At 45.2% G+C, this 25,683-nt stretch overlaps 1 protein-coding gene across 1 annotated transcript in view; it reads right to left on the reverse strand.

Annotated features, from left to right (window-relative positions):
* Window positions 1-577: 577 nt before the first annotated feature.
* The window catches only part of TBC1D1 (TBC1 domain family member 1), a 288,411-nt gene continuing 263,305 nt past the window's right edge, over window positions 578-25,683 (reverse strand). Inside the window, exon 21 of the mRNA XM_029236067.1 lies at window positions 578-657. Coding sequence (XP_029091900.1) covers window positions 625-657 — 33 coding nt within the window. The 3' untranslated portion in view covers window positions 578-624. The remainder of the gene's footprint in view (window positions 658-25,683) is intronic.

The following is a 25,683-nucleotide window of genomic DNA, read 5'->3' on the forward strand; positions in this document are numbered from 1 at the left end:
ATAGAATATATAAATAGATTTGTGCCCCAAATTGTAAACAGGTAAAAATGAAAAAATTTTAGAAAATATAAAATACTAAAATGTTATCTAAAAGAGAAAAAAAAACAATGATTTTATAGAAAATTTAAAATTAAATCCCATAGATAAAAAAAATCTTCCCACAAAGTAAACGTATCATTCCAGTGTTAGATAAATTCTTCCACAGAACAGAAAAACAGATAAGTCTTTCCATTTTATGAGGTTGGCATAACCCATACCAACCACCAAGGACAGTTTGGAAAAGGAAAACTATAAGACAAATTTACTCATGAACATGGATACAAAAGCCTAAACAGAACATTAGCAAACTGAATCCACCAATAAATAATAAAAAAGACAATACAATAGGGTAAATTGACTACATTCACAGATCAAAAGGAAAAATATCTCATGATCATCTTAATAGATGCAGAAAGATGTTCAATGAAATTCAACATCTATCATGATAAGAAAATTTAAGTAAACTAGGAAAAGAAAAAAGCAGTATTCTTAAAGCTTACCACAAGCATAAATGGTGAATGCATAAAACTCAACGGCCAGGAGCCATTTCCTTCAAGATCAGGACCATGACGACAATCTTCACTATTACCACCTCCATTCGGCATCACCCAGGAGATCCTGGCCAGCACAAGAAAACAGAAAAAACACAGAAGAGAAATTATCTCCTGCAAAGTTGACTTTCTGTAAAAACAGGTGACAAGAGAGGGGGGAGTTTTGAAATATCTTCTGCATGCTATGTAAATTCAAGTCCTGCTAACTGTAAGACATTGCACAAAACATGGCATTTTTGGAGAGACATGCATAGAAGGCCCACATGCCCAGCCAATATTACAGGTGAACTAAGGAGTAGTACTGGGGAATGCGAAAGGCTATTGGAAATCTTATACCATATCCAGCCTTAATGAATCACCACACACAGTAGGACCAAGTCAGTTCTGTGAGTGAAGGAACGACAGAGCTCTTATTTTTCACTGTTCTCCCAGCAGCCACAGCCTGCCTGCATGCAGTTTAGAGCTCAGTAAAGACCCATTGGACTACCTAGTCTATGTAGAGATTCCTCTCCTGGCCACACACACACAAACAGTTGCTAGAAGCAAACAACAAGAAAGAAACACCCTTGTGCAACATATCTGTTTTCGTGGATATCTGTCTGAGATATTCCCAGCATCCCCCTGAGGTTTAAGCATTTCTATCCAAAATCACAGGATTCCATCAGAGGAGCAAAGAGTTGGGAGAAGAGACCCCTTTGGCCATAAAACAATTATGAGCCTTTCATGGCAAATGAGATAATGCAAATAAAATTTCTTTTTAAGTTTCAAAGAGTATGCCTTTATCAGTCTTATTTTTGTAACAGTATTTATTCCTTGTCAGTGTCTACTTCAAAATAGAACCTCCCCTTACTCCTTCCAAGTTAGTTTTTATCTTTCATCTAAAAAATGTTTGCAATTTCTAAAGTTTCTCAGTTTTCGCAGTCTTCAGACTCTGAACTAAGCAAGGCTTTCTGTGATAATTAGTTTCTCAACTCTGGGGGATTTTGGTACTTCTGACAGCTTAAATTCTGGGGCAGCTTGAATTTCCTTCCTCTTTCTCTTCCACATTTTGCTTCCTTGATTTTTGTGTTTGGGGAAATTTTTTCTTCTCTTCTCCCTGAGTCCTAAGTCATAGTCTCTCGCTGTTTAAAAAAGAAAAATCTTACCCTTCTCACCACGGCCATCACCCTCACATTCCCTTTCTGGTTCTATTTCCCACAGTCCTTGTAGCATCCCAAGGATAATGACGGAAAGCACGTTGGACCAGAGTCAGCAGACCAAGCTTTCACTGCAATCTCTCTTCCAGGTGTGGAGAGAAAAAGTTGGGTTGGGTATGAAAGGTCCTGGGTTAAAGTCCTAGCTCTGACAGTTACCAGTTTATCTCATCTTGGGCAGGACATGTTCCCTCTGGGGGCCTCAGTTTCCTCAAAGATAAAGGAAATGTTGGTTTACAGCAGGGATTCTAGAGCCCAGCAGCAAATGTAAATGATGGAAACTGACTGTGTGGGAGGAAAGTTTCCAGAAGGCAGTAGGGAGCGGTGGGGATGCAGAGATCTGCAGGCACAGAACCCCCTGCCGTGAGGACCTCCTACTCAACTACAGCAAGTCAACTCAACTACCATAGCACTTGGAGCTCTGTGCTGTCAGTCTTCTGATTTCTTAAGAGAGCCCTAATATGTGGATTTTTATTTGAACTCTGTTGATTCTTTTCCTTCCAGTTTTTTTGACATATAATTGACATACAGCACTGTATAAATTTGTGTACAAAATAATGATTTGACTTGTATACATCACGAAATGATTATCACAGTAAGTTTAGCGAACATCCATCATCTCATACAGATACAAAATTACAGAAAGAGAAAAAAATTTTTGCTTGTGCTGGGAACTCTTATGATCTACTGTCTCAACAACTTTCATATATAATGCACAGCAATGTTAGTTATATCTATCATGTTGCACAGCACAGCCCTAGTACTTATTTATCTTATAACAAAAGGCTGTACCTCTTGACTACCTTCATCCAGTTCCCCGCCCCCCCAGCCCCTGCCTCTGGTAACCACAAATCTGACCTCTTTTTTTTTTTTTTTTTTTTTTTTGTGGTATGCGGGCCTCTCACTGTTGTGGCCTCTCCCGTTGCGGAGCACAGGCTCCGGACGCGCAGGCTCAACGGCCATGGCTCACGGGCCCAGCCACTCCGCGGCATGTGGGATCCTCCCAGACCGGGGCACGAACCCGTGTCCCCTGCATCGGCAGGCGGACTCCCAACCACTGCGCCACCAGGGAAGCCCTGACCTCTTTTTCTATGAAGCTGTTTATTTGTTTTTGAAGTATAACTGACCTACAACACTATGTTAGTTCCTGGTACACAACATAGTGATTTGATATTTCTACACGTTGCAAACTGATCACGATAAGTCTAGGTACAATATGGCACCATACAAAGATAGTACATAGTTCTTGACTATACTCCCCACGCTGTACATTTCATATTTGTGACTCATTTATTTTGCAACTGGAAGTTTGTACCTCTTAATCTCCCTCACCTATTTCTTTCTTCCCCCAACCTCTCTCCCCTCTGGCAACCACCTGTTTTTTCTCTGTATCTGTAAATCTGTTCTGTTTTGCTATGCTTGTTCATTTGCTTTGTTTTTTAGATTCCACGTATAAGTGAAATAGTACAGTATGTGTCTTTCTCTGTCTGACTTATTTCACTTTGCCATGTTGTCACAGATGGGAAGATTTCATTCTTTTATATATATATATATATATCTCACATCTTCTTTACCCATTCATCTACTGATCGGCACTTGGGTTGCTTCTATACCTTGGCTATCATAAATAATGCTGCAGTGATCATAGGGGTGCATATATCTTCTCAAATTACTGTTTTCATTGTCTTCAGGTAAATACCTAGGAGTGGAATTGCTGGATCATATGGTAGTTCTATTTTTAATTTTTTGAGAACCCTCCATACTGTTCTCCATAGTGGCTGCACCAATTTACAATCGTACCAACAATGCATGAGGATTCCCTTTTCTCCACACCCTCACCAACACTTGTTATTTGTGGTCTTTTTGATGATAGCCATTCTGACAGGTGTGAGGTGATATCTCATTGTGGTTTTGATTTGCATTTCTCTAATGATTAGTGATGTTGAGCATCTTTTCAAGTGCCTGTTGACCATCTGTATGTCTTCTTTGGAAGAACACGTTGTTTTTTTATTGTTTGCTCAAAATTTTGTAAACCATCATGGGTCTTTTTTGAGTAAACTCCTAGAGTTTAATTTGTATGATCCTAAGAATATGCCTGGTTGTTCTGCTGCTCTGGAATTTTCAGAGAACCTTCCACAATCCTCCCTCCAGTTTTCCTGAAAGTTCTTGATGGCTTGTATTGGGGTACCTCAGCCTCTGAGGCTTTGCTGCAGATCTGGAGAGTGACCACCTCTTCTTGAGGGGAGAAATATAGTGGAGCTAGAATTTCCTCACAGAGACAGGATTCTCCTAATTCTGATGTCTTGGCTTAGAGTAAGAAAAGACGGGCTGGCTATTGAAAGTTCTGCATCTAGAACAGTCTTCCTCCCACGCACGACCTCTTTTTAGAAGTGGAGTGTACTTTCTTTTTCCCTTATCTGAAGTGAAAGGATTTCTGGAGTGTGAGCATCCTCACCATTCTATCTACCCTTGTAGATGCTGGAATTCTCGGTCTTTCCCTACTCCATTCTCTCACCCAACACTTATCCTGCCCACACTGCTCTAAGTCATACATCTCACCACCAGGGAACCAACCAGCCAATGTCCGGTAAGTCTGACTATCCCCACTTCCCTCAGGGCCCTCTCACACTTGGTTCCTGAGGCCCCCAAAGGCCCTCCCCTGGCCAGCATCTCTTAGCCACTGATGCTCTGTTTATCCTTACAGCAGCTCATTTGACAACACTGACTGACTTTCCTACACATCAGATTCCTCCAGAGCCACAGCCTGTAAGGAGATAACAGAACCAAATGGCTAAGAGCCCAAGCTCTAAATACAGAAATACCTGCATTAGAAACGAGGGAAAAAAAAAAAATCCTCCAGCTGCCATTTACTGGCTTGTGATCTCAGTCAAGTTGTTTCAAGTATCTAAGTCTCAACTGCCTCACCTGTGGAATGGATGTAAAATTAAATCTTAATGTTATAATTATGTGTTAATTTTACGTGTCATTTATGTGTTTTGCCGGGTCCACGGTGCCCAGATACGTGGTCAAACACCATTCTGGATATTTCTGTGCGGGTGTTTTGGGATGAGATTAACGTTTAAATGGGTAGAGTTAGAGTAAAGAAGATTGCCCTCCACATGTGGGTGGGCCTGTCCAGTCAGGGAAAGGCCTGAACAGAACAAAAAGACTGACCTCCTTTGAGCAAGAGTTACTTCTGCTAGTAGGTGGCCTTCGGACTTCAACAGTGACCTCTACTCTTCCCAAGTCCCCAGCCTGCTAGTCCCCCCTGCAGATTCTGGACGTGTCAACCTCCCATGAAGCCATGAGCCAATCCTTAAAATCTCTCTCTCTCTCTCTCCCTCTCTCAATAGGTAGATGATAGATAGATAGATAGATAGATAGGTGATAGATAGATCTAGATATACTGTATATAGTAGGTACAGATAAACTATATGTGTTATATATCTATATCTGTATCTGTATCTTTCTATAACACACACACATTCTATTGTCTTTTTTCTCTGGAGAACCCTGACTGATATAATCCCTCATTGGGTTCCTGTAAGGATTACATGAGATAAAGTTTATAAAAGGCCAACCACATGCCTGGTACATACCAATCTCCGAACAAAAGGTAAAAAGAGACAAATGATTCCAGCTGAGCCCAGTGCCCCTGGATGCTGGCACCGTCTCACCAGTAATGCTGCTGTCTGCTACACAGGTTGCAGGTGGATGCAGGACCCATGTATAGGCTGGAGGAGGATGGAACGACGGCCACCCTTTCCACAGTATTCTGGGAGCAAAGTCAACTATTTCAGAGCCATGGGCTCAGGTGTCCCTGTGGGTTACCTGCAGGTTTGGGGACCTTGTTGGCCACCTTTAGTTCCTTCTAAAACTGGGAAAGCCCGAGTCAGCTTACTCAAAGGCCCCCAGGAGTTAGACCAGCCTAGAGAGATGGACCACTAACCCAGAGGTCTGAACCCTAAACCCTCTCAAGATACTCAGACTCGCTGACCAGGCTACCATCAGGCCAAAGGTACAAACTCTCACAGGATGTGCTAAAAGGAAGCAAGGAAGACAGAAATACATTTTCTGAAAGGTGAGCCCTCTACTGTCTAACTACCTTTTATTTACTTAAATTCCAGAAACCTGGCCCTGCTGGGGCTTCAGCCAGACCAAAGGCAGCCTCCCTGCATCCACAGCTTTGCTCCCTCCACCACAGGCCCTGTTGGAGGGGAAGAATCTCGAAAACATCCCCCCTCCCCTGACAAGCTGCTTCCTGGGAGCGGTAGCTCTGGGTTTCTGCCCTGATCATTCTTTTTTTTTAACATCTTTATTGGAGTATAACTGCTTTACAATGGTGTGTTAGTTTCTGCTTTATAACAAAGTGACTCAGTTATACATATACATATGTTCCCATATCTCTTCCCTCTTGCGTCTCCCTCCCTCCCACCCTCCCTATCCCACCCCTCTAGGTGGTCACAAAGCACCGAGCTGATCTCCCTGTGCTATGCGGCTGCTTCCCGATCCTTCTTCTGCTTGAACAACCTCTGCTTTTACAAACAGACCCCGGCCGCTCTGAAGTCCTTTCTGTGCTGGAGCTCCTCCCAGGCCACTGCATTGTTTTCATTTCCTGTGCTTCTGAACTTCTTTGTCATAATATTATCTTACAGCCCCGGCGCCGGTGGTCAGCAGGCAGGGTGATAGGCCATCCTTTGGCATCAGTGGAAATGTTTCATTCAGCCTCTAATCGCAGTCCCTCTGAGGGGCCCTTTGGTAGCTGTGTTACTAGTTAGGAGTGAATGTCACAGGAATGCGAGGCCTGACTTTGCATGCAGTAGATATTTTCCAGATAGGCTGCCCCATGTTGAAACTGATTTGTGAGGACTCCTGTGACCCAGCAAGGAACTGGAAAGTGGGAGTGTGCCACCCGGAGAGGTGGAGGTGGAAGCCTGAATCTCCCTTTCACCTGTGTCTCCTAAGTCAGGTAAGTTATCAAAACCCTGGGAGCACCTGGCCCCAGGCCTGACCCGCATCCCCCAGCCTCCTTCCCCCTCCTGTGGACAAGCTGCCCAGGCTCCTTCCACACGGTGACCTGGAAACCCCACTCCCATCGTCATGACAGACTTGCAGCCTCACTGCAGACACTCACTACAGAGGTGAAATCAATAGTTCATATTTTCTCTCAGACCTCCCTGGTTATAGGTTTCAGAGACATGAACATCTGGGGAAATGGCTAATGGTGATTAAAAAACATTATTGTCAAAAGACACATTCTTATCTCAGAAATGTTAAAAGATAGGGTGAGGAGGTATGTGTCTAAAATGGATAAAATACAATATTACAGACTTGATAGTATTTTAGTAGCTAAATTATTTGTTTGGGGTACAAGGCATAGCTATTCTATCACCTTATAATATTAGCCATGTGGACGACTACAAAGATCTCAGTAATATATTACATTTTAATTGTTTTACACTTTATAACATATGTGAAAAGACTTCATACTCATATTTCCCCCTTCATCCATCCAAGAAAACTCTGAAGTTGTCAACTTGATTTCCCTCCTGTCCAAGAAGAATTCCTTCTTCCTGGGAGAGAAGCTAAGTTAATTTATATAATGAAGGGGGTGCAAGGGATAAATGAGAAGTTTGGGAAATACACACACTACTATATATAAAATACACACACTACTATATATAAAATAGTTAATCAACAAGGACCTACTCTATAGCACAGGGAACTATACTCAGTATCTTTTAATAACCTAAAATGGAAGAGAATGTAAAAAAAAGAATATATGTATTTAGATACACACACACACACACACACACACACACACACATATATATATCTGAAGATTGCCAATCATGACACTGTTAAAAGTGATATTAAAAAGAGTTGTGCCCATCAATTCCACACCTAAGTATATACCCAAGAGAAATGAAAGCATATGTCCACACAAAGACTTCTATGCCAATGTTCATAGCAACATTATTCACAACAGCCAAAACGTAGAAACAATCCAAATGTCCATCAACTGGTGACAGATACACAAGAGGTTGTATACCCACACACTGGAACACTCTTCAGCGATAAAAGGGAACAAAAGACTGGAACAAAATCCACCCAGGTCTTCTGCATTACTGAAGCCAGCACTTGGATCCAGAAAGGGTGGGAGTGTAGTGACAGTACTCAGACGACTATGGTCGTCATCATGAAGCAGCCCGAGACCTCCTGACTCTGAAGATGAGCTACAATCTATTAGGATCTTCTATGAGCCAGGCGCTGTGTCAAGTGTTTTACAGGCATCATCTCATGTGATCCTTACCGTTGTCCCCTAAGATTCATACTGTCACTCTCCCCTTTTACGGAAAAAGAAACTGAGGCTGGGAGAGGCTTAGTTTACTTTGCCAAAGGGTACACAACTAATGAGCAGGACTTCTAAGCTCATGCCTTCTCCATCATGCCATGGGTACCCTGGAATCACATCAGGAGCTGGGAGCTTTATGAGAGTCAGGGGCCAAGTTCACATTCCTGTTCTTCTGCTCCAGCAGGATGAGCTTACCACTGCCCAGAGGAGGCCAGGCTTGGGGGGTAGAATGTCAGCTCTGTCAAAGGGCCAGGCTGATGGGAGGGGAGATCGGGGGAGAAAGGATACATGTATATGTATGGCTGAGTCCCTTTGCTGTGCACCTGAAACTATCACATCATTGTTAATCAGCTATACTCCAATATAAAATAAAAAGTTAAAAAAATAAATAAAATCAAGTGGAAAGACAAAAAAAAAAAATTATAAATGGAAAAAAAAAAAGAGCCAGGCTGCCGTCACAGATGTGAGGACCCCGGGAGTAAAGCTGAGAGACGTCCCGTGGCAGTTGGTACATCAGGTTTCTCTCCCAACCTGCGTTTGCATATTTTTAAAAATATGTTTCTATTCATTTTCTCTTATTTGTTTTGCCCCATTTTAAAGAGTATAGAGTTTGGAATTGGAAAAACCAGGATTTAAAACTAAATGCTCTGCAGTGTATTGCTGAGTGACCTTGGGGAATTTACTTAGAGCCCCGAGCCTTCTCTAAAATGAGCATGATTGGTCATACCTACCACGCAGAGTTGTTTAAAGACTTAAATAAGATCCTTCTCTAGAGAAGGGCTTTGTAGGATGCTACATATGTTAACTGTTGTTCTAAAATTTTGGACCCTTTCATTTTTTTGTATTAGCTACTCCCACTTGGTTTACGGCCCACCAGTTTTATAAACCAGCCTCCTGTATCTTCATCCAAGTTGTTCAGAGAGATGAGGGGCTGTGGGTGGAGGTGATAGGATCTGGCTGATGACAGAGTTCTATTGTTTAATAGCAACAGCCTCCCTCGAGCTCTCATTAATCAGTACATCTGATTAATGACAGCATAATTTTTAACTGCCAAGAACTCATCTATTTGTCCTAAGTCAGCCTGGGTTTCCCAATCTTCTGAAAGAGATCATGAAAGGATCTGTCAAACCCCTTGAAATCCAGTCACCACCCTCATGACCCCCCCCTTGATCTGCCAGTCCCGTTTTTTAACAAAGGAAATCAGATTTGCTAGACCACTGTTCATCCTTACGGAGCTCATGCCACTCTCCTCGGATCACCTTTAGAAATGCCCATGAGCCACTTGGTCTAAATTTGTTCTAGAATGTTCTAGGGAAGGTATCCCTCCTCAGGGTGACAGGACTTGGGAGAATCCTGATGGCATGCAAGGTTGATAAGGAGAGCAGGGGTCAGGCACCAGGCTTTGTCTGGGAGCCATATGCAAGGTGGCGTGGGTGACCGGCAGAAACACATATGGACATTCGCGCAAGCAGCCCTCAAGCCATCCCTGGTGGGGATCCAAATCAAAGGCCCAGGGTATAGGCAAGTGGAGAATTAAGGTAGCCAGGCATTAAGAGCATCAAGCCCACAAGAGTATAAAACCAAGACTGAGGGCAGATGGGGTGACCGAATATTACCCTCCAGGCTGAGTGATCAGCAAGAGGAATTTCAGATGAACTCCACCCATCTCCTAACAGTGTCCGGCCTGATTCATTAGCCCAGACACAAGAATGATGATTTCTTCCCTAGACTTTTTCTTTTTGTTTTTGCAGGGCAGCCATCCTTGACACAAAACGAAACTCAAGCTTATGTACAGTTTTAGGAGCCCACTTTCTCCCACTTCTTGAAAAATGCATCTATTTGTGTGTGTCTAGTCTTCTGGTTCTTTCCTTACTACCCACGGTTTTTCAAAAATTACTGGCATCTCCTCTTCCATCACAGCTGAGACTTTTCTCACTAGAGTTGAATCAAGGCTAAGAATAGGGGCTTCAGTTGCCAAACAGACCTGCGTGTATGTCCCTGCCAGGCTATTTACTTCTGTGAGACTTTGAGCGACTACTCGATTTGAGCCTAAATTCTCTCATTGAAAAATAGAGATGACAATAATCCTACCACATAAGATTTTTGTGAGGCTTCAGCGAGATACTATATGTTAAGCACATGGCCCAATGCTGCCACCATGCACATTCCACACGTCCCTATGGTCGATGGCATCATTACTCCCCTCGATCACTCCTCCAGGGATTGATATCCTTTGCCATTTGCCTTTGCAGTTCTCCCCACTAGACATGTTATGTACTTCCCATCCCATGTGTACTGGGCTTGGCTGGAATGTGATTGGCTTCAGCCAATGGAATTGTTCAGAAGGGACAATGGATGATCTATTTCCTCTCTTCCCATCTGTGCTTCTGCCATCACCAAGGGAAGGACCTGCCCTGGAGGCCTGCTGGTACCAGCAGAATGCAAGACTCATGGAGCAGACCTGACCCAACCCACAGCTTGGAGCCATGCCCAACAGAGCTCAGCCAAAGCCCAGCCAGCCCACGAACACAAAAACAAGAAATTAGAGCTTACTGTTGTCCACCACAGAGTTTTGCAATGGTTTTGTTAAGGACCATTACCGTGGCAGTAATTTATACTTACCTTGTCCAGGGCTTAGAGATTTAAGCTTATTTAAAGCAGTTAAAGGACTCATTTCTCTTAACTTCTTTTTTTTTTGAGATACAATTGGTATATAACATTATATTAGTTTCAGGTGTATAAATAATTCGATCTTTGTACACACTACGAAGTGACCACTGCAATAAGTCTAGTTACCGTCCATTACCATACAATAGACCCCCTTATCCTTTCGGCCACCCCCAAACCCCTGTCGCCTCATGCAACCACCAATCTGTTTCCTGTATCTGTGAGCTTTGTTCTGTTTCATTTGTTCATTTGTTTTGCTCTCTTAGATTCCATATATAAGTGATATCACAGGGTACTAGTCTTTCTCTGTCTCACTTCTCTTGTACTCCAGTCCCCACTAAGACTCAGTGTAATGGAAAGGGAGAGGGTTTTAGAACCAGAGAGACTTAATTCGTATCTAGCTTCCACACCTTACTGGCTGAGTAGCTTAGGGCAACTCCTTTAACTTCTCTGAGCCTTGGTTCTTTGTCTATATAATGGGAAGGAGAATACCAGCCTCTATAGTGTGAGGGCTAAATGGCATTATCTATGTCATACATGTGGACATAACATGGGTTCTCAGGAAAGGTGAGTTGCTCTCCCCTTTTCATTATAAGTGTGTTGTCCTTTATGCAATTTGGAGAGCCTCATCTCCAAATCTGGACAGAGTAGACAGAAGTGAATAGAGTATGGTTACCTCCCCTAGAACGTAGGGGTTGAGGTATCTAACTTTGTCTCAGCCTTTGGTTCATTTCATTCACGTTTATGTGGCACCTGATACGTGCCAGACACTGTTCTAGGCCCTGGGAATCTGGTAGCCTGTAAGGCAAATGAAGCCACTACTTTCATGGAGCTTACATTCTAGAAGAGGTGAACGTAGATAATGAACAGGAGGATAATGAATAACCTAGATAATTCCAAATAGCGATCAACGCTATGAAGTAAACTCAAGGGTGATGAGACAGAGTGGGACAGAGTGGGGGTCAGGGGGCAGGGAGGGCTCATTGAAGCAGCGATACCCTCTGTTTTCCAAACAGCAGAAATGTTCCTCTCTAGTCCTTGCTCCACAGTCACCCAGAGAAGCTCTTTTTGTCTTCAACACTTATAACAAGTTGATTTTTCTTCTTTCCTTAACTACCTGCCACTGTTGGTACAGATGCAAGCAACTCTTCTAAATTCACACCTGGTCTTTTCTTTCTCCCTCCTCCCTCTGTGCACATCTGGATTCTATAAGGTACCTTGGGCAACCACATCCATCTTTTTAGATACCACATCCTTTCCTTCCTCACTGGCACCATTTTTAGTTCCATACATAGTAGAGGCTCCATTTTTGAAGGCTCACACCGTGTCACGCCATCTTCCCTTAAAGAACCTCACACTGATCTCACCTTTGGACATTTTGAAAACTGCTTCTTTGTAGCCCACAATATTTGACTATCCCTCCAGTCCCCATCCGGGCTGTTGAGAACTTCACGTTAAATGAGAGGACCACCTTAATGGTCCCAGCCCACGTCAACCTCAGCCTTCTTCATGGGCCAGAGGAGAGCTCACATGAGCAGTTCCCCTCACTCCTGACAGGTGAAGTCGTCAGGTAGTTTTCTGAGGGGATGATGTTCAAGCTGAGAGCCCAAAGATGAGAAGCAGGAAGACCTGTGAAGAGTCAGAATGGAGGCGGAGGGAAGAAAGGTCACATCAGGGAGAAGGAACAGTATCTGCCAAGGCCCTGAGGTGGGAAAGAATCTAGTGGGTTTGAGGAACTGAAATAAGTCTGTTGGCTGGAGCCTCACACAGTGGGCGGGGAGAGTGGCAGGAGGGGAAGTTAGAAGGGCAGCTCATTGTCTCGGACATTTGTACACCAATGGATTAACCATGACTATTAAGCAAAATGAACTTGAAATCCTAACGCGAGAGGGTAAATCTACGATTTGGTAGGGTTGGATATTTTGGAACAAGTATTTCCAGAGTGCCTCCTGTTTCCAGGATTGGTATACGGAAATCCATGGTAGATTAAATAAAGTATCTGATCGAATGAGAAAGACCATCAGTCACTGGTCAGAAAGCTGTTTATTTGCTTGGATAGTAGATATGAAAATTTCAAAAACTCAAGCCCTCCATGATCTCACCAGCTCAGCCACACTTTTTCGTTTTTGCCGCCGCTTACTAGGACCTGTTCACATGCTGAGCGCCCTCCCTTGCTGTAGCCATCGCATGGGCCCCAGTTTGTCACTTCGTACTTGTCCTTGCAGCACACATTGCTCCCCAAATGCAGCATCTCCTACACCCCCGTGGCTCTACGGTCTCCACAATTACCACTTTTGAAGGGCATCCCCCGCATTTGTTAGGAAGAAAATAATTTTCTTCTCCTTTAGCAGTTATGAGGCCATGTTTTGGAATCAGACAGGTCTGGGGTCAGACCCTCATTTTGCCATTTACCATCGGCACAACTTTGGGGGAACTGGCCTCTGGAAGTGTCAGTCTTCTCATCCATGAAAAATGGGACAGGGACTCTCACGCCTCCCAGAGTGGCTATGAGAACTAGATTGAGAGAGTGAACACAGTCAGCCCTCGGTATCCACAGGGGATTGGTCCCAGGACCCCCTTCACGTAACGAAATCCATGGATGCTCAAGTCGCTTATACCAAATGGTGCAGTACGGCTAGCCTGCTGTATCCGGAGAGATGGAGGGCCAGTGACCATGTAAACTAAACCTGGAGGCTGGTACCCAGTAAGTAAATGGAAGCTATTTTATTAACAGCATTATGTTTATTATTCTCCTTTAGAAATTTCAAACAGGATATGTCACAGCACAGAGGAACTCTGAGTGTAAATCCCTTCTTAGTTTCTCGGCAACATTCAAGACCCATTGTCCCCTCCTTGAGAAGAGCCAGAAGGGCTTGGGAGATCTTCTCCTCAAATCAGGCTACAGCAGTGCCCGGGCACTCACTCCACATTTCTGCAACCCACCCCACGCCCTGGCCCTGGTTTCCCTCCAAAACAGGGAATTACCTTCCCTAATCCTATTGCTTTCAAGGGGGGGGGTCCATGTATCACCACGTTTTATAATACCACGTAAAGGCTTTACCGACACCAAAGCATTCCTCCGACCCCTGAAGGAAAAACATTTACCAAAGCTTCCTTCAGGGGGAGTTCAGAAGAGCAGATCCTTTACACGCAGAAAGCACTGCCCACCACCACTGTCCCCCTGACCCCCTCAGGGGCTCCTGCTTATTCATATCCTCTTCCTACAGGCCACGGATGCCGATCGTCCCTTTCTCCAAATTTAAGGGTGAATGCTCTTCGTAAAGTACCCAGAGATATTTGACACCTAACGTAATGACAGCAAGTTGTGTGTGTGTATAAAATAGCCAATAGGACGGTTATTATTCCTGTAGGGAGGTATAAAAATGAGTCCGTATAATTCTCTTCAGCAAATCACTTATTAAGCACTCATTCATTTGGGTGCTTTTTATTGAACAATTATTGTGTGTTAGACGCTGAGGAGGGCACTGATACTAATCATGCATGGAAGAAACCTCTGTATGCTGACAGCCTAATGAGAGCCGGCGCAGGCAGAACACCTGCATAGGTATATATTTACACGTGTACTAATATGTATATAGGAGTACGAGGAATAGACAGTAATGCCAGAAGAAAGGTTCGGACAAAGTGTTACAGGAGTCCAGACAGGGGACACATTCACTTCAGCTGAGGCCTGCCCTCACCACCCTACTTCCTATCACAACCTGCTCAACCCTCACACTTCTAATCTGCCTCTTCCTGCTTTCCCAAGGTACTTATCCCCTTGTAGTATACCATACAAGTTATCTATTTATTGTTTTTTTTATCTGTCACCCCCACTAGGATGTAATCTCTCTCCATGAAGGCAGAGATTTTTGTCTGTTTTGATATATCCCAAGTACCTAGAATAGAGCCTGGCAGATAGCAAGCACTAAATAAGTTTCCCTAAATGAAAGACAGGCAGAACAAGTGTGAGAGACAGCCATGCATCCATCCATTCATGGAATAAGCATCTACTGAGCATCTTCTCTATGCCCAGCATTATGCTAGGCCCTGGAGATGTAAAGAAAGGACACTTTGCTACCCTTCTAATGGCTGGCAACCTGGACAGAGGGCAAGAGCTTCCTGTTTAGATAAACAGTGTGAGCAACGGCTCCAGAGACAGAAGTTTTAAGGAAGGTGCAAAGCGGCGTGTGATGGGGACTAAAGCTGAAGAGTCACCGTGGGCACCAAGTCCAGGGAGCGAGAACCCCTGACGAAGCAGTCCATGCTGACAGCTGAACGGTTGCAATCCTCAGCGATATAAGCTCTATTTTTAAATAACTCCCTTCGATATAGACATAAGACTCCATCAAAACCAGATAAATCAGACTTAATCCGAGAGGTGAAGTTCAGTCCTTACAGCCTGTGTATTTTTCAGGCTTCATGCTTTGCCTGTCTTTAGGTCACAGAGGAATGCGTTCACACATGCAGACACATACAGAACACACTCAGGCTGCTTCCAACTTTGCACAGATTATTCCAGCCAAGGGAGGAGAAGGCCAGGTGAAGTGAATACACCTGCCTGTCTTTAATTGTCCAGCCACCTTGAGAGGAGTAAGGATTGCTTATTCAAGCAGCACGTTTCTGGAAAGGTGTGGGCTGCAGCTCCAAGACACCATCCGACTACCCCCACCTCAGGCCTGAGTACAACCAGCCATCAGGATCACTTGCTGGGCCTTCTGAGGGCCGAGCTCAGAGCCAGGCACAGGGGAAAGTCAGAAAAGAAGTAGAAGAGAGAGTCTGAAAAGCTCACGTCTGACCCCAAAGAGAGAGAAAGGAGATGCTACAAAAATAGATGCTTATAGCATAATTAGATTGGATGGCTATACTGAGCGCTGGGAAAAAAAAATAGCATACAAAAATAATTCTGTTAGATGCTGACTCTCTCCTATATATAGCGAACACAAATAATCATCCATTTCCCCAGTTCACCTGTTTTCTGAGTGCCTGTTTTTAAATGTTGCATTTTCTTAAAAGCTCACCTCAGAAGCAAAAGTTCTAGCGGCAGTCACAGAGGAATGTCCAGCCATCAAGGTGAGCTGGAGGTCCCTGCAGGGGGAGGGGAGATCGGAGGGGGGTTTTGCAGGAACTAGGTGATTCATCCACAGGGGCAGTCAGGCCACTTGGGCAACATCAGAAGCATGCATTCCAACTGCTGGTGCTACTGGGCTCTCAGTGCTGTTTCCTGGGACCCCAGAGCACTCTCCGAACGTTCCTGCCCCTCACCCCCTGCACCTGCTCTGGAGTTCCTCAACAGCATCACTATCAAATGCCCGGGATCAAAGGTGGGAAGAGACTACCTACGTTATGTGGTATACAGTCATTTGAAGAACACAAATCTCCAGGTAACCATGTGGTCCCAGGTTTGACACGCTGTCGAGGGTGCCTTTCCCTGTGTGTCCAAGTGTGACTGAAAAATCGCAGTCTCTCTTCCTCTAAGCAGCTCAGCCAAAGAAATGAGCCCCCATAACACATCAGCATGGCTGACCGGGCTGCGGCTAGGAATGCATGGAGGGAGGGGCCGGGCAGATGTGAGAGATCACTCTTCTGACGGACAACAAAGTGCTAAGAGACTTCCAAGCCGAGTCTTGTCAGGAAATGCAACCTGGTGTTAAGCCTTGTAATTCTACCCAAGAAGCCTCATTTCCCATTTCTTTTTAATTGTTTCCTCCCTCTGTCCGTGGGAACAATTTAAGTCACTCTGATGCCCCATTAACAGCCTATTGGATGACAACAGACCAGAAAGAGAAGACATTCCAGAAATAGGAAACCACCGTGAAAAATGCCTGCTTAGAGTTTCATCAAGTCTCGGGTAGCAGGACCACTCCCTGGTCATTGAATTGTTCGGAATGTAAGGGACTCTGAAATAGCAGTGGAATATATTTCTGGTGGCCTTCCGGCTGCTCCAGACAGGGTGTGTGGGTCGGGTCATCCACATCCAGCAACGCCTTGAGTGCCTGCACCATGTTAGGCATTGACCATTGCTAAGAGCTGATATCTGGTGGAAGCTTACAGGCCAGATACTGGGCAAGTGCTTCCTTAGGATACATTACCTAATGTAATCCTCCCAAATATCTATAAGCATCTTTCCATCATGACTCCCAATTTATGATCAAGATAATGACGGCGGGGCTTCCCTGGTGGCGCAGTGGTTGAGAGTCTGCCTGCCGATGCAGGGGACACGGGTTTGTGCCCCCGTCCGGGAAGATCCCACATGCCGCAGAGCGGCTGGGCCCGTGAGCCATGGCCGCTGAGCCTGCGCGTCCGGAGCCTGTGCTCCGCAACGGGAGAGGCCACAGCAGTGAGAGGCCCGCGTACCGCAAAAAAAAAAAAAAAAAAAAGGTAATGACGGCACTGAGGTTAAGTAATTTTCCCAAGATCACAGAGCTGAATCCTGGAAGAAGCCAGGATGGAGCCCCGTTCATGCTCCAGCTTTAACTGCTACACTCCACAGCCCCTAAGAAAGATGCCCAAGGAAGATTGTGCAACCTGCCCTGAAAGTCTGTTCCAGGCTTTGCCCTCAGAAAGTTCCTTAGAGTGAATTTAATTGTCTCTAACTTCCCTTACAGTGTATTTCCTCCTGCTCGGCTGGAGAAGAATGAGGCAGGGACAGCTTCTGAGAAGAGTGAGGAAGGAGGGGGGGTCCCCGGCGGCACTCTCCCCCGAGCAGAGTCCTATTTACATCCTGGTTGAGGTCCCCAGTCCTTCCCACACTGGGAGAGCTCAGGCTCATTTGCCTGCCCATAAGTCAGAATTCTGCCTCTGTTGCAACACTTCCGGCATTTTGTCAAGCTGACCCCGCTCCCGGCAAAGGACGCACTGTGCTTTTGTGTCCATTTAGATAAGAGGCTCTTAGGCCGACAGTGTTTTCCCCACTTTGGAACCTCCACCAACCTGGGGGTTCAGTTCTGCTCAGCACTGGCTAATACCACAACCTTAAGTAGCTCTCTAGGTCAATGGAACAGGCCTGAAACACAAGATGCTGTGTCCTACAGCACCATCAACTTGTTCCCCAGGTCTGGGATGGGGCCCAAGAATTTGCATTTCTACCAAGTTCCCAGGGGATGCTCCTGGACCAGGGACCCTGCTGTCTCCCGAGATCGCTTTACAGAATTCTTGGTGCTGCGGTAGCACCAACACACCATTCCTATACATCCCAGCTCCAAACACAATTCCGGTACAACGTGCTATTTAAAACCTCAAGGAGCACAGATAGGTGTGTGAGCTAAGAGGTAGAGGGAGTGGAGAAATGATGACACTGACCCCAGGCTGAATGGCCATTTACGAATAAACCGCTCAAGGCCTGGGGGGACGGAACGAAGAGTGAGCTGAAAGGGTTTTCGGAGAAAGCCTTGTTTACAGCCGGGCTTTCCACCTCCTTACTAAGAGTACCAGAGTTGGTCTGGGCAAAGCCAGCCCTGCCCAGCCCAGCCCAGCGCCTTCTCTACTTCCTCAGGAGGGAGTCAGTTGACCTTCCAGCCACAGCTCAGTGGCTGCATTTGCATTCTCTTGCCCGGGCAAGAAGGGACGGATGGATGGTCTCCCTGTCTTGCCCTGCCAGCTCGTTAGCATCCTTCATTGATGTCTTGGTTGGACCCTGGATTTCAGGATAAATCACTGAAAGGAAGAGATCTTGTCTCTCATCTGCAATCACTGACCCTTCTGAAAAGCCTGGAGGTCAGGAGCTAGAAAATAGAGTAGGGGCCTGACACAGTCCACCCAGGGACTCAAGCTTCTCTTGTCTTACACAAGGGGACGTTGCTCCCTCTGAGTGGAAATCCCTTTCTCCTTGGCCTCTTGGTGAACTCCTAGGCTTCCTTCAAAACTCACCTCAGGCCTTTTGTCTGTGGGAAGCAATCCCTCCGCACAAGGTAGAGTCTGTCATCCCTTCCCCTTTGCCTTGGATGTGCTGCATTTCAGGCTTCCATGTTGTTTACAAGTCTGAGTGACAGGAGAGGAATTACTAGCCTCTAAGTATTTGCAGCCTGGCTTCTCTCTCCTTATCAGCTAAATAGGCTCTTCCCACTTGGTTACCACCTCTCTCTTTCTCTCTCTCTCTCTGGGCATAGTGATCTCCCTTCCAGGATTCTTCTTTTCTGTGATGTAGAATCAAAGCTGGGAGAGAAAACTGAAGAGACAGAGGAAAGAGGTGTTGAGAAGAGATGAGAGGTGTATGGACTAGGGCTAGGAAGATATTTTCTCTAAGACAGAAAAGGAAAAATTGTATAGATCAGGACAGTTTTCAGGAGTCTTTTAAAGAAAGAGTGCCAGGGCAGGCTCAGGGTGTGAGGAAGTGGATTAGAAAAGGGAAGAGGTTGTATTGAGGGGAGATCTGGGTGTCCATGAGGATTCTAGTTACCAAGTTTGAAAGTACAAGTAATGGACTTAAGTTACTCTGAAGTATCTTTTGGTGGCTGGAACCCGGTCTCTCTGATGCTGCTCTGGGACTGGACCACATGAGTTATGCTTTCATTGGGTCACATCCTTGGGCTTCTCCCATCTTTCACTTTGCTGTTCCCAGTGTCTGGCACAGAGCCGGTGCATAAGAGATGCTCAGAAAAGTTCAGCTTTTTTCCTCCCCTCTTTCCTTCTGTCAACCCCGAGCAGCCCATCAGGCTGAAATGATGGCAGAATGGAGCAGGAACTGACAGGGCAGCTCGGGGGGAGAGAGGTAAATAAAACATCCCACTAAGTCTCCCTGGACAGAGCGAGAACCAGCTGCATATTGCTGATCTTGGCTGGGAGCCCACCATTTACCAGCCCCCTCTGGGCCTCTGGGGTATGGCTAATTAAAGACATGGTTACTCATTTCATTCCCAAGTTGCTATTTAAGGAAGTAGAATCATGCCATTCCTATAAGGCCTCTGACCCTACCCTAGAGGCAAACAATGCCCGGGCTTGTCCGAGTGGCTGTAAGTACAGAGCTGTTGGGAGAGACCCGGGAGGGGGTGGAGGAGGGAGGAGAAAGGAGGCCCTACCACTGGGCCAGCTGCTGGATTATCCCTCCTTCGATGCCCTCCTCTCTCCCTCCCCATAAGTGGCCGGGATCTAGTGACAACCACTCCCTGAGCCCCCTGCCAGGGCAACTCCTGTGTTTTCTGGACACACTCAGAGTCACACAGCTGACTCAGAAAAAAACACTAACAATCTCATTTTGGATTTCAGCAGCAACTTGGAACATTTGGGATTTTTCAGTTATTTTTTTTTTTAAGAAGTGAAGAAAACATTGCTTTTAACCAACAGACTTACTGAGATCTGCTCTATGTCAGGCCCAGTGCTAAGCATCGGGAAGAATGAATAAAAATAAGTCCTGCCCTCAAAGAGTGTCCAGTCTGATAGATGAAAGAGATGCATAAACAAATAAATTACACTAACATGGAATAAGTGTAAAGGTAGAGTTATGTGCCAGGCACACTTCAGAGAACGTGGTGATAACCTGTAACTGGTAGGGAAAGAAAGGTGTGTGGAGAGGGGGTGAGGGTGGGGAGATCTGAAGTGGGTTTTGAGGTGCAAATAGGAGCTCATCAGGTAACCTAGCAAGGGAAGAACATCCCTAGCAGGGGATATTCAAAGTCATTTAAATCATGGAGAAACAGGTTGAAACCACTAGTTTCAATGGGTCTCAAACTTTCCTAACAAATAACTCATACAGAAGATTAGAGTGAATGGAAGTTCTCAATTTATTATTGAGAAATAATTGACATACAGCATCATATTAGTTTCAAGCAGCAAGAAATTTCTTAGACTTTTTAAAAAAATTTTTAAGCTGCACAAATTATGCATTATGGTTTATGTCCCACGTTTCAACATTAAAATAAGGTTTTCAATTTCTAGCAAGATTATTTAACTTTCCAAACATACATCGTCAAGTAAACTTGATCGTCCACGAAAGGCGGAAGATCTACATTGACCCCCTGAGGGAGAGAAAGGTAGTTTGTACCAGCTTGAGAACTAGAAAGCCTTTAAAAGAAGGCTGGAGACCAGAGCTCTGTCTCTGAATGTACAAGCGATTTTTCACTCTCATATTTAGCTGTTGGCTGGGTTTGACCCCAGTTACAGTATTTTCCAAACACCCCTGTAGAAGTAAGTGTGGCCTGGTGCCTGATGAACCATCCTGGTTTTTGCAGGAATGGAACAGCTCTCCTCACGCTTGCTCAGGCCACGACCCTCTGGGCTGTAGTGTATGTGGTAGGGGTGTGGTGCCCGGGGAGAGAGATCACAGGCTAGGAAGGCAGTGATTACCGCATGGAGATTTCAGAACACAGAGGAAGATAATTCTACATTTGTGCTAGAGCATTTCAAACAGCAAATTTAACATTCCCACTTTCTTCCATGCTAGGGAACACTTGGCATTTCGTGTTCGTTGTCAAGGGGGAGGTACAGTACAGCCTTTGAGAGGGTCCTGGGGAGCCCATCTTCACCCAGAGTACATGATGAGGCAGCTCTCCAGTAACCATGTAACAACCCTTAATTTAATGATGCTGGGGGAAAGCTGAAGGGAGAAGATCTACTTTGTTTCAATACAAACCAGACTCTGAGAAGCCCTAGCACTGGAATAACAAAGTTGCTTCCTCCTTACAGTGGGGGGATGGGAAATTAAGCAGAAGGGTGCATTGGAGGATAAAGGACAGGAAGACAAGAGTGTCTGGACCCTACAAAGAACCTTCTATTCTTTACCCATTATTCTAATTTTTCTTCAATAAATCACTATAACTTACATGGGCCCATGGAATTTTGTAATACATTTTGTAATCAACTTGTTTCGTAGACAGGAGTCCCACCAGACAATATTGGCCCAGGCTCTGCACAGGCTAGGGGCAATCCTGCTGGGCACCCTGTTTTGTCATTTTTTTCCAAAAGCTCCCCAGTTGATTCCAGTTTTGTCCCAGAGCCAAGTGTCCTTGTACCAAAGGCAAGCAGGTAGATGTCCATGCCTCTGGTTTCAGCTAGCAATGTCGAAGCGCTCCAGGTGGGGTTAGAGGACGAATTGTGTCGTTTCCCCCCTCCACCCCAGAATTCGTTTGTTGAGGTCCTAACCCCCAGTACTTCAGAATGTGGCCTTATTTGGGTATCGGGTCATTAAAGATATTAGTTAAGATGAAGCCAGACTAGAGTAGGCTGGGTCCCCTAATGCACTAGGACTGGTCCCCCTATAACTTTGGACACAGACACACAGAGGGAGAGCAGCATGTGAACGTGAAGACAGAGACCAGGGTGATGAAACTACAAACCAAGGAACGCCAAAGACCGCCAGCAAACCACCTGAAACAGACCCTCCCTCACTGTTCACAGAAGGACCCAACCCTGCCGACACTTTGATCTTGGACTTCTAGCCTCCAAAACTGAGACAATAAATTTCTGTTGTGTATGCCACCCAGTTTGTAGTACTTTGTAACGGCAGCCCCAGCAAACTAATAGGGAGACAGCCCTCAAGGGAACCGAATGGAAGTTCGGTAACAAAGGTTGAAAATGGATCGAAAGCAAAAACAGAAAACAGAAGCAGAATCTCTCCAGGTAATGAGAGAATTGGAAATCATTGGAAACTATCTGGAAACTCAGAGAACCAGTGTTTCGTTTTTTTTTAAGGCACTTAACTCTGCTTCAGGAAGCATCATAAATCTCCTCAGTGAACAGTCCCAGTCTGCTGATAGCTGGTGAGAAAGCAGCTGTCTTGCTTTGTATAAAAGCTCCTACACTTCCTTCACTGCCTTGTTCGTTTCAGCCTGTCAGGCCAAGGAGAGATAATTGCGTTAAATCACCTGGCAACTTAAACGCTCTCCTTTTTAGAATCAAAGAAGCCTTTCTCTTTAATCAGTTAAAAACCTGAGGTCTCCCTGGCAAGTGGGAAAGCCCTAGAATTAGGGGCTGGCCAGGAGCTGGATTCAACAAGAGCATTTCTGCATACAAAAGGAAGCTTCTGGTGGGCCCTAATCAGGCCCCTTGCAGAGGAACCCACTTGGTGTCCCAGGGGGCCCCAGACAACCGTGCCCTGTCCATCTCCCACCAGATACTGAGTCCTTTGAGGGAGAGGACTGTGTCCCTCACCACAGGCCCTATTTTCATGACTGTGCCATTGAATTCTCCTATCCAGCCCCTTCCTGGGGCACCGAGATTGTTCTTCCTCACCTGATTCCCATATAACAGAGACAAGGATAAACAGAGCTTGCAGCCTGCAGGATGCAGAGAGAGGGCAGGAAATGAGCTTCTTAACAAGGCATTCGTGGCCATTTTCAGGGTCATGCAAGCCAGATAAAAAGATGATAAACAAATTTAATTAGGGTCAGTGAAAGGAGAATGGGTGTTGAACTTAGAAATTAATTTTTGTTTTTGAAGATGTAAAAAGAACCTTGGAGTCCTTTCCTTCTTTTGACCTATGGAAATCTTTCTCTAACTGAAGAGGCTGGGACTCACTCATCTTCCTACATAAGATGTGAGCAGATCTAGGGAGCTTTAGACAAGGCTTTTAAAATAAATGCAAAAGAAAGAAACATATGTCTTCCATCCTGACAGCTCTTCTCTGGTCCCCTCCTACTCTAGGACTTTTCAGTGGGTAGACTTGGAGGGGGGAAAAAGAAATTCAAATATGCAATTAATTGTTCAATCCCAAGTCAGTTTCATCTCCTAGCTCTTTAGCAGGTTGCCTGCCAAATCGACCACTATCCACTACTGTTCCCTAGACATGCCCTTGTTCAAATATGTGAACACCTGGTACCATTCTAAGTTGAGCCCTGCTGCTCTACTGACTGCCTGGATCTCCACTGCTGAGAGGAAATTCGGCCTTGTGTAAAGGGCTTCCATAATAACGTCTCAGATTTGAGTCCAGGTCCTTCCCTGGTGCAAGTTACTTGACTCTGTAGGACTTGGTTTCCTCTTCTAAGAATGGAGATTCGAGTGGCTTCACAATCTTCTTGTGAGGATCCAGCAGAAGAAGAATAAACAAAGAGTGCTCCTTATATACTGTGTCAGGAGAATAATAAGTAAAGCAAGCTCCTGGTGTGCTCCTAATAGATGATAAATAAAGTTCCTCGTTCGCTATAGTAGGTGCTCAAGAAAAGGGCCTCCATGCCACATTGTCTTCCCTGCAGCTGAGCTGTGGGTCTGATCCTTCTCCCCCTTCCATACGGACAGGGGATGAGACCAGTGTTCTCTATTCCCCCTGCCCCGACCCCTCTAGAGGTGGCTCTGAGCCTAGGCTCCTGTGCTGTGCCTTCTGAGAAGGGAGCTAGTGTGGATAGAGAATGAAAAAAGGCAGAAGACTAGCCCTTTCCATTTCCATTTCAGAGAATCAAACAAAGGAGACCCCGTGTGCTGGACTTTAATTCCAATCAGGACACATGGGTGGAGTGCAGACCGCACGTCGAGGCTATGCTAGGGCCTGAGGATGAAGAAATGAGTAAGACTTGGTCCCTCCTCCGGCCTCTCTAGATCTCCACGTGCCGCTGTTTAAGAACGCAAGACGTCTTTCAGTACATCCATTTCCTAACAAACTGTCACGATTCCATATTTTATTACACTACTTCGGTTTATTTTTATTTCAACAAAAAGATTTATGTGTGCCAAAGAAAAACACATTATTTTTTCTACTCTCTTAATCCCTAAACCTCATTGACTTTTAAGATGGAATTAACTTCTAATGATATAAACGGGAAGTAACTTTCTTTTTAAGTTACTAAGTAAATAAAGCCAACCATGTTCTCCTTGTGATAATTTGACAAAATAGTTTTTAAGTCCTGGAGAAGAACTTGTTCTCGAATTGACTAATTAAAACTCACTTAATCTAATAAAGTAGATTGTTTATGGACCCCCTATAATAGAGAAAATTTTATTAATTTGAGTTGAGCTACAATATGAACGTAGAGGAAATAACCTGCCTTTTGTGAGGAGAACAAACATGCTATATGTGGAAACTCTCACTTATCCACACCGGATCTTCAACTGACCCCAACAGCTGTGTTTACAAAAAAGCCTCCACACGCCCTCCACCCCCTTTTTTAAAATTGTTTTATTCTGTTACTTTTGAAAATTTTTATTTATTTATTTTTGGCTGTGTTGGGTCTTCGTTGCTTCGGGCTTTCTCTAGTTGCGGTGAGCAGGCGCTACCCTTCGTTGCGGTGCGCAGGCTTCTCATTGCGGTGCCTTCCCGTTGCAGAGCACGGTCTCTAGGCGTGCAGGCTTCAGTAGTTGCGGTATGCGGGCTCAGTAGTTGTGGCGCACGGGCTTAGTTGCTCTGCTGCATGTGCGACCTTCCTGGACCAGGGATTGAAACTGTGTCCCCAGCATTGGCAGCACACGCCCCCTTTGACTGGGTGCTGTCTTCTCCAGTTAGGAACTGGAAAGCCAAATCCCCTCATTGATGGCTGGTCATGTTTTTCCTCTGGGAAGATAGCATTTGCTTTCCCGCTCCTTTTTCCAGGTCAGAGCGATCTTGTTCTGACACTTCCTCTCTTGTGCAGCAGTTTCCCATTGAAAAGTGAGAGCATTCTGGCCAGCTGGCTTTGCCCGTGCCAGCTAAGGGAGATCAGGGCAGAGTGGGAGCTGGCACAGTCTGGTAGTCCTCCCACGCGGAGGACGCGGCACAAAACTCTCCCTCCCAGGACCCCCAGAAGAGTGGCTGACACAAGAGTGGATCGTCATTTGGGTTATGGGGACTCTAAGAACATGCTCCTCGGAAAGTTACATGTGTGTGTTACTTATGTATATATCTGCAAAGATATAGCCATGACTCTCTCTACACGTTCAAGAAAGAAGCTTCAGCTGAGGCCAACAAACCTTTCCCTAGACCCTAGATGTCTCTAAGGAACTTGCTTTAATTAACAAATCAGAATAGTTTGCATTTAAC

This window comes from Monodon monoceros, unplaced genomic scaffold, assembly GCF_005190385.1.
Source record: "Monodon monoceros isolate NGI ecotype Baffin Bay Population unplaced genomic scaffold, NGI_Narwhal_1 Super_Scaffold_20, whole genome shotgun sequence".
In the NCBI taxonomy this organism is placed as follows: Eukaryota; Metazoa; Chordata; class Mammalia; order Artiodactyla; family Monodontidae; genus Monodon; species Monodon monoceros.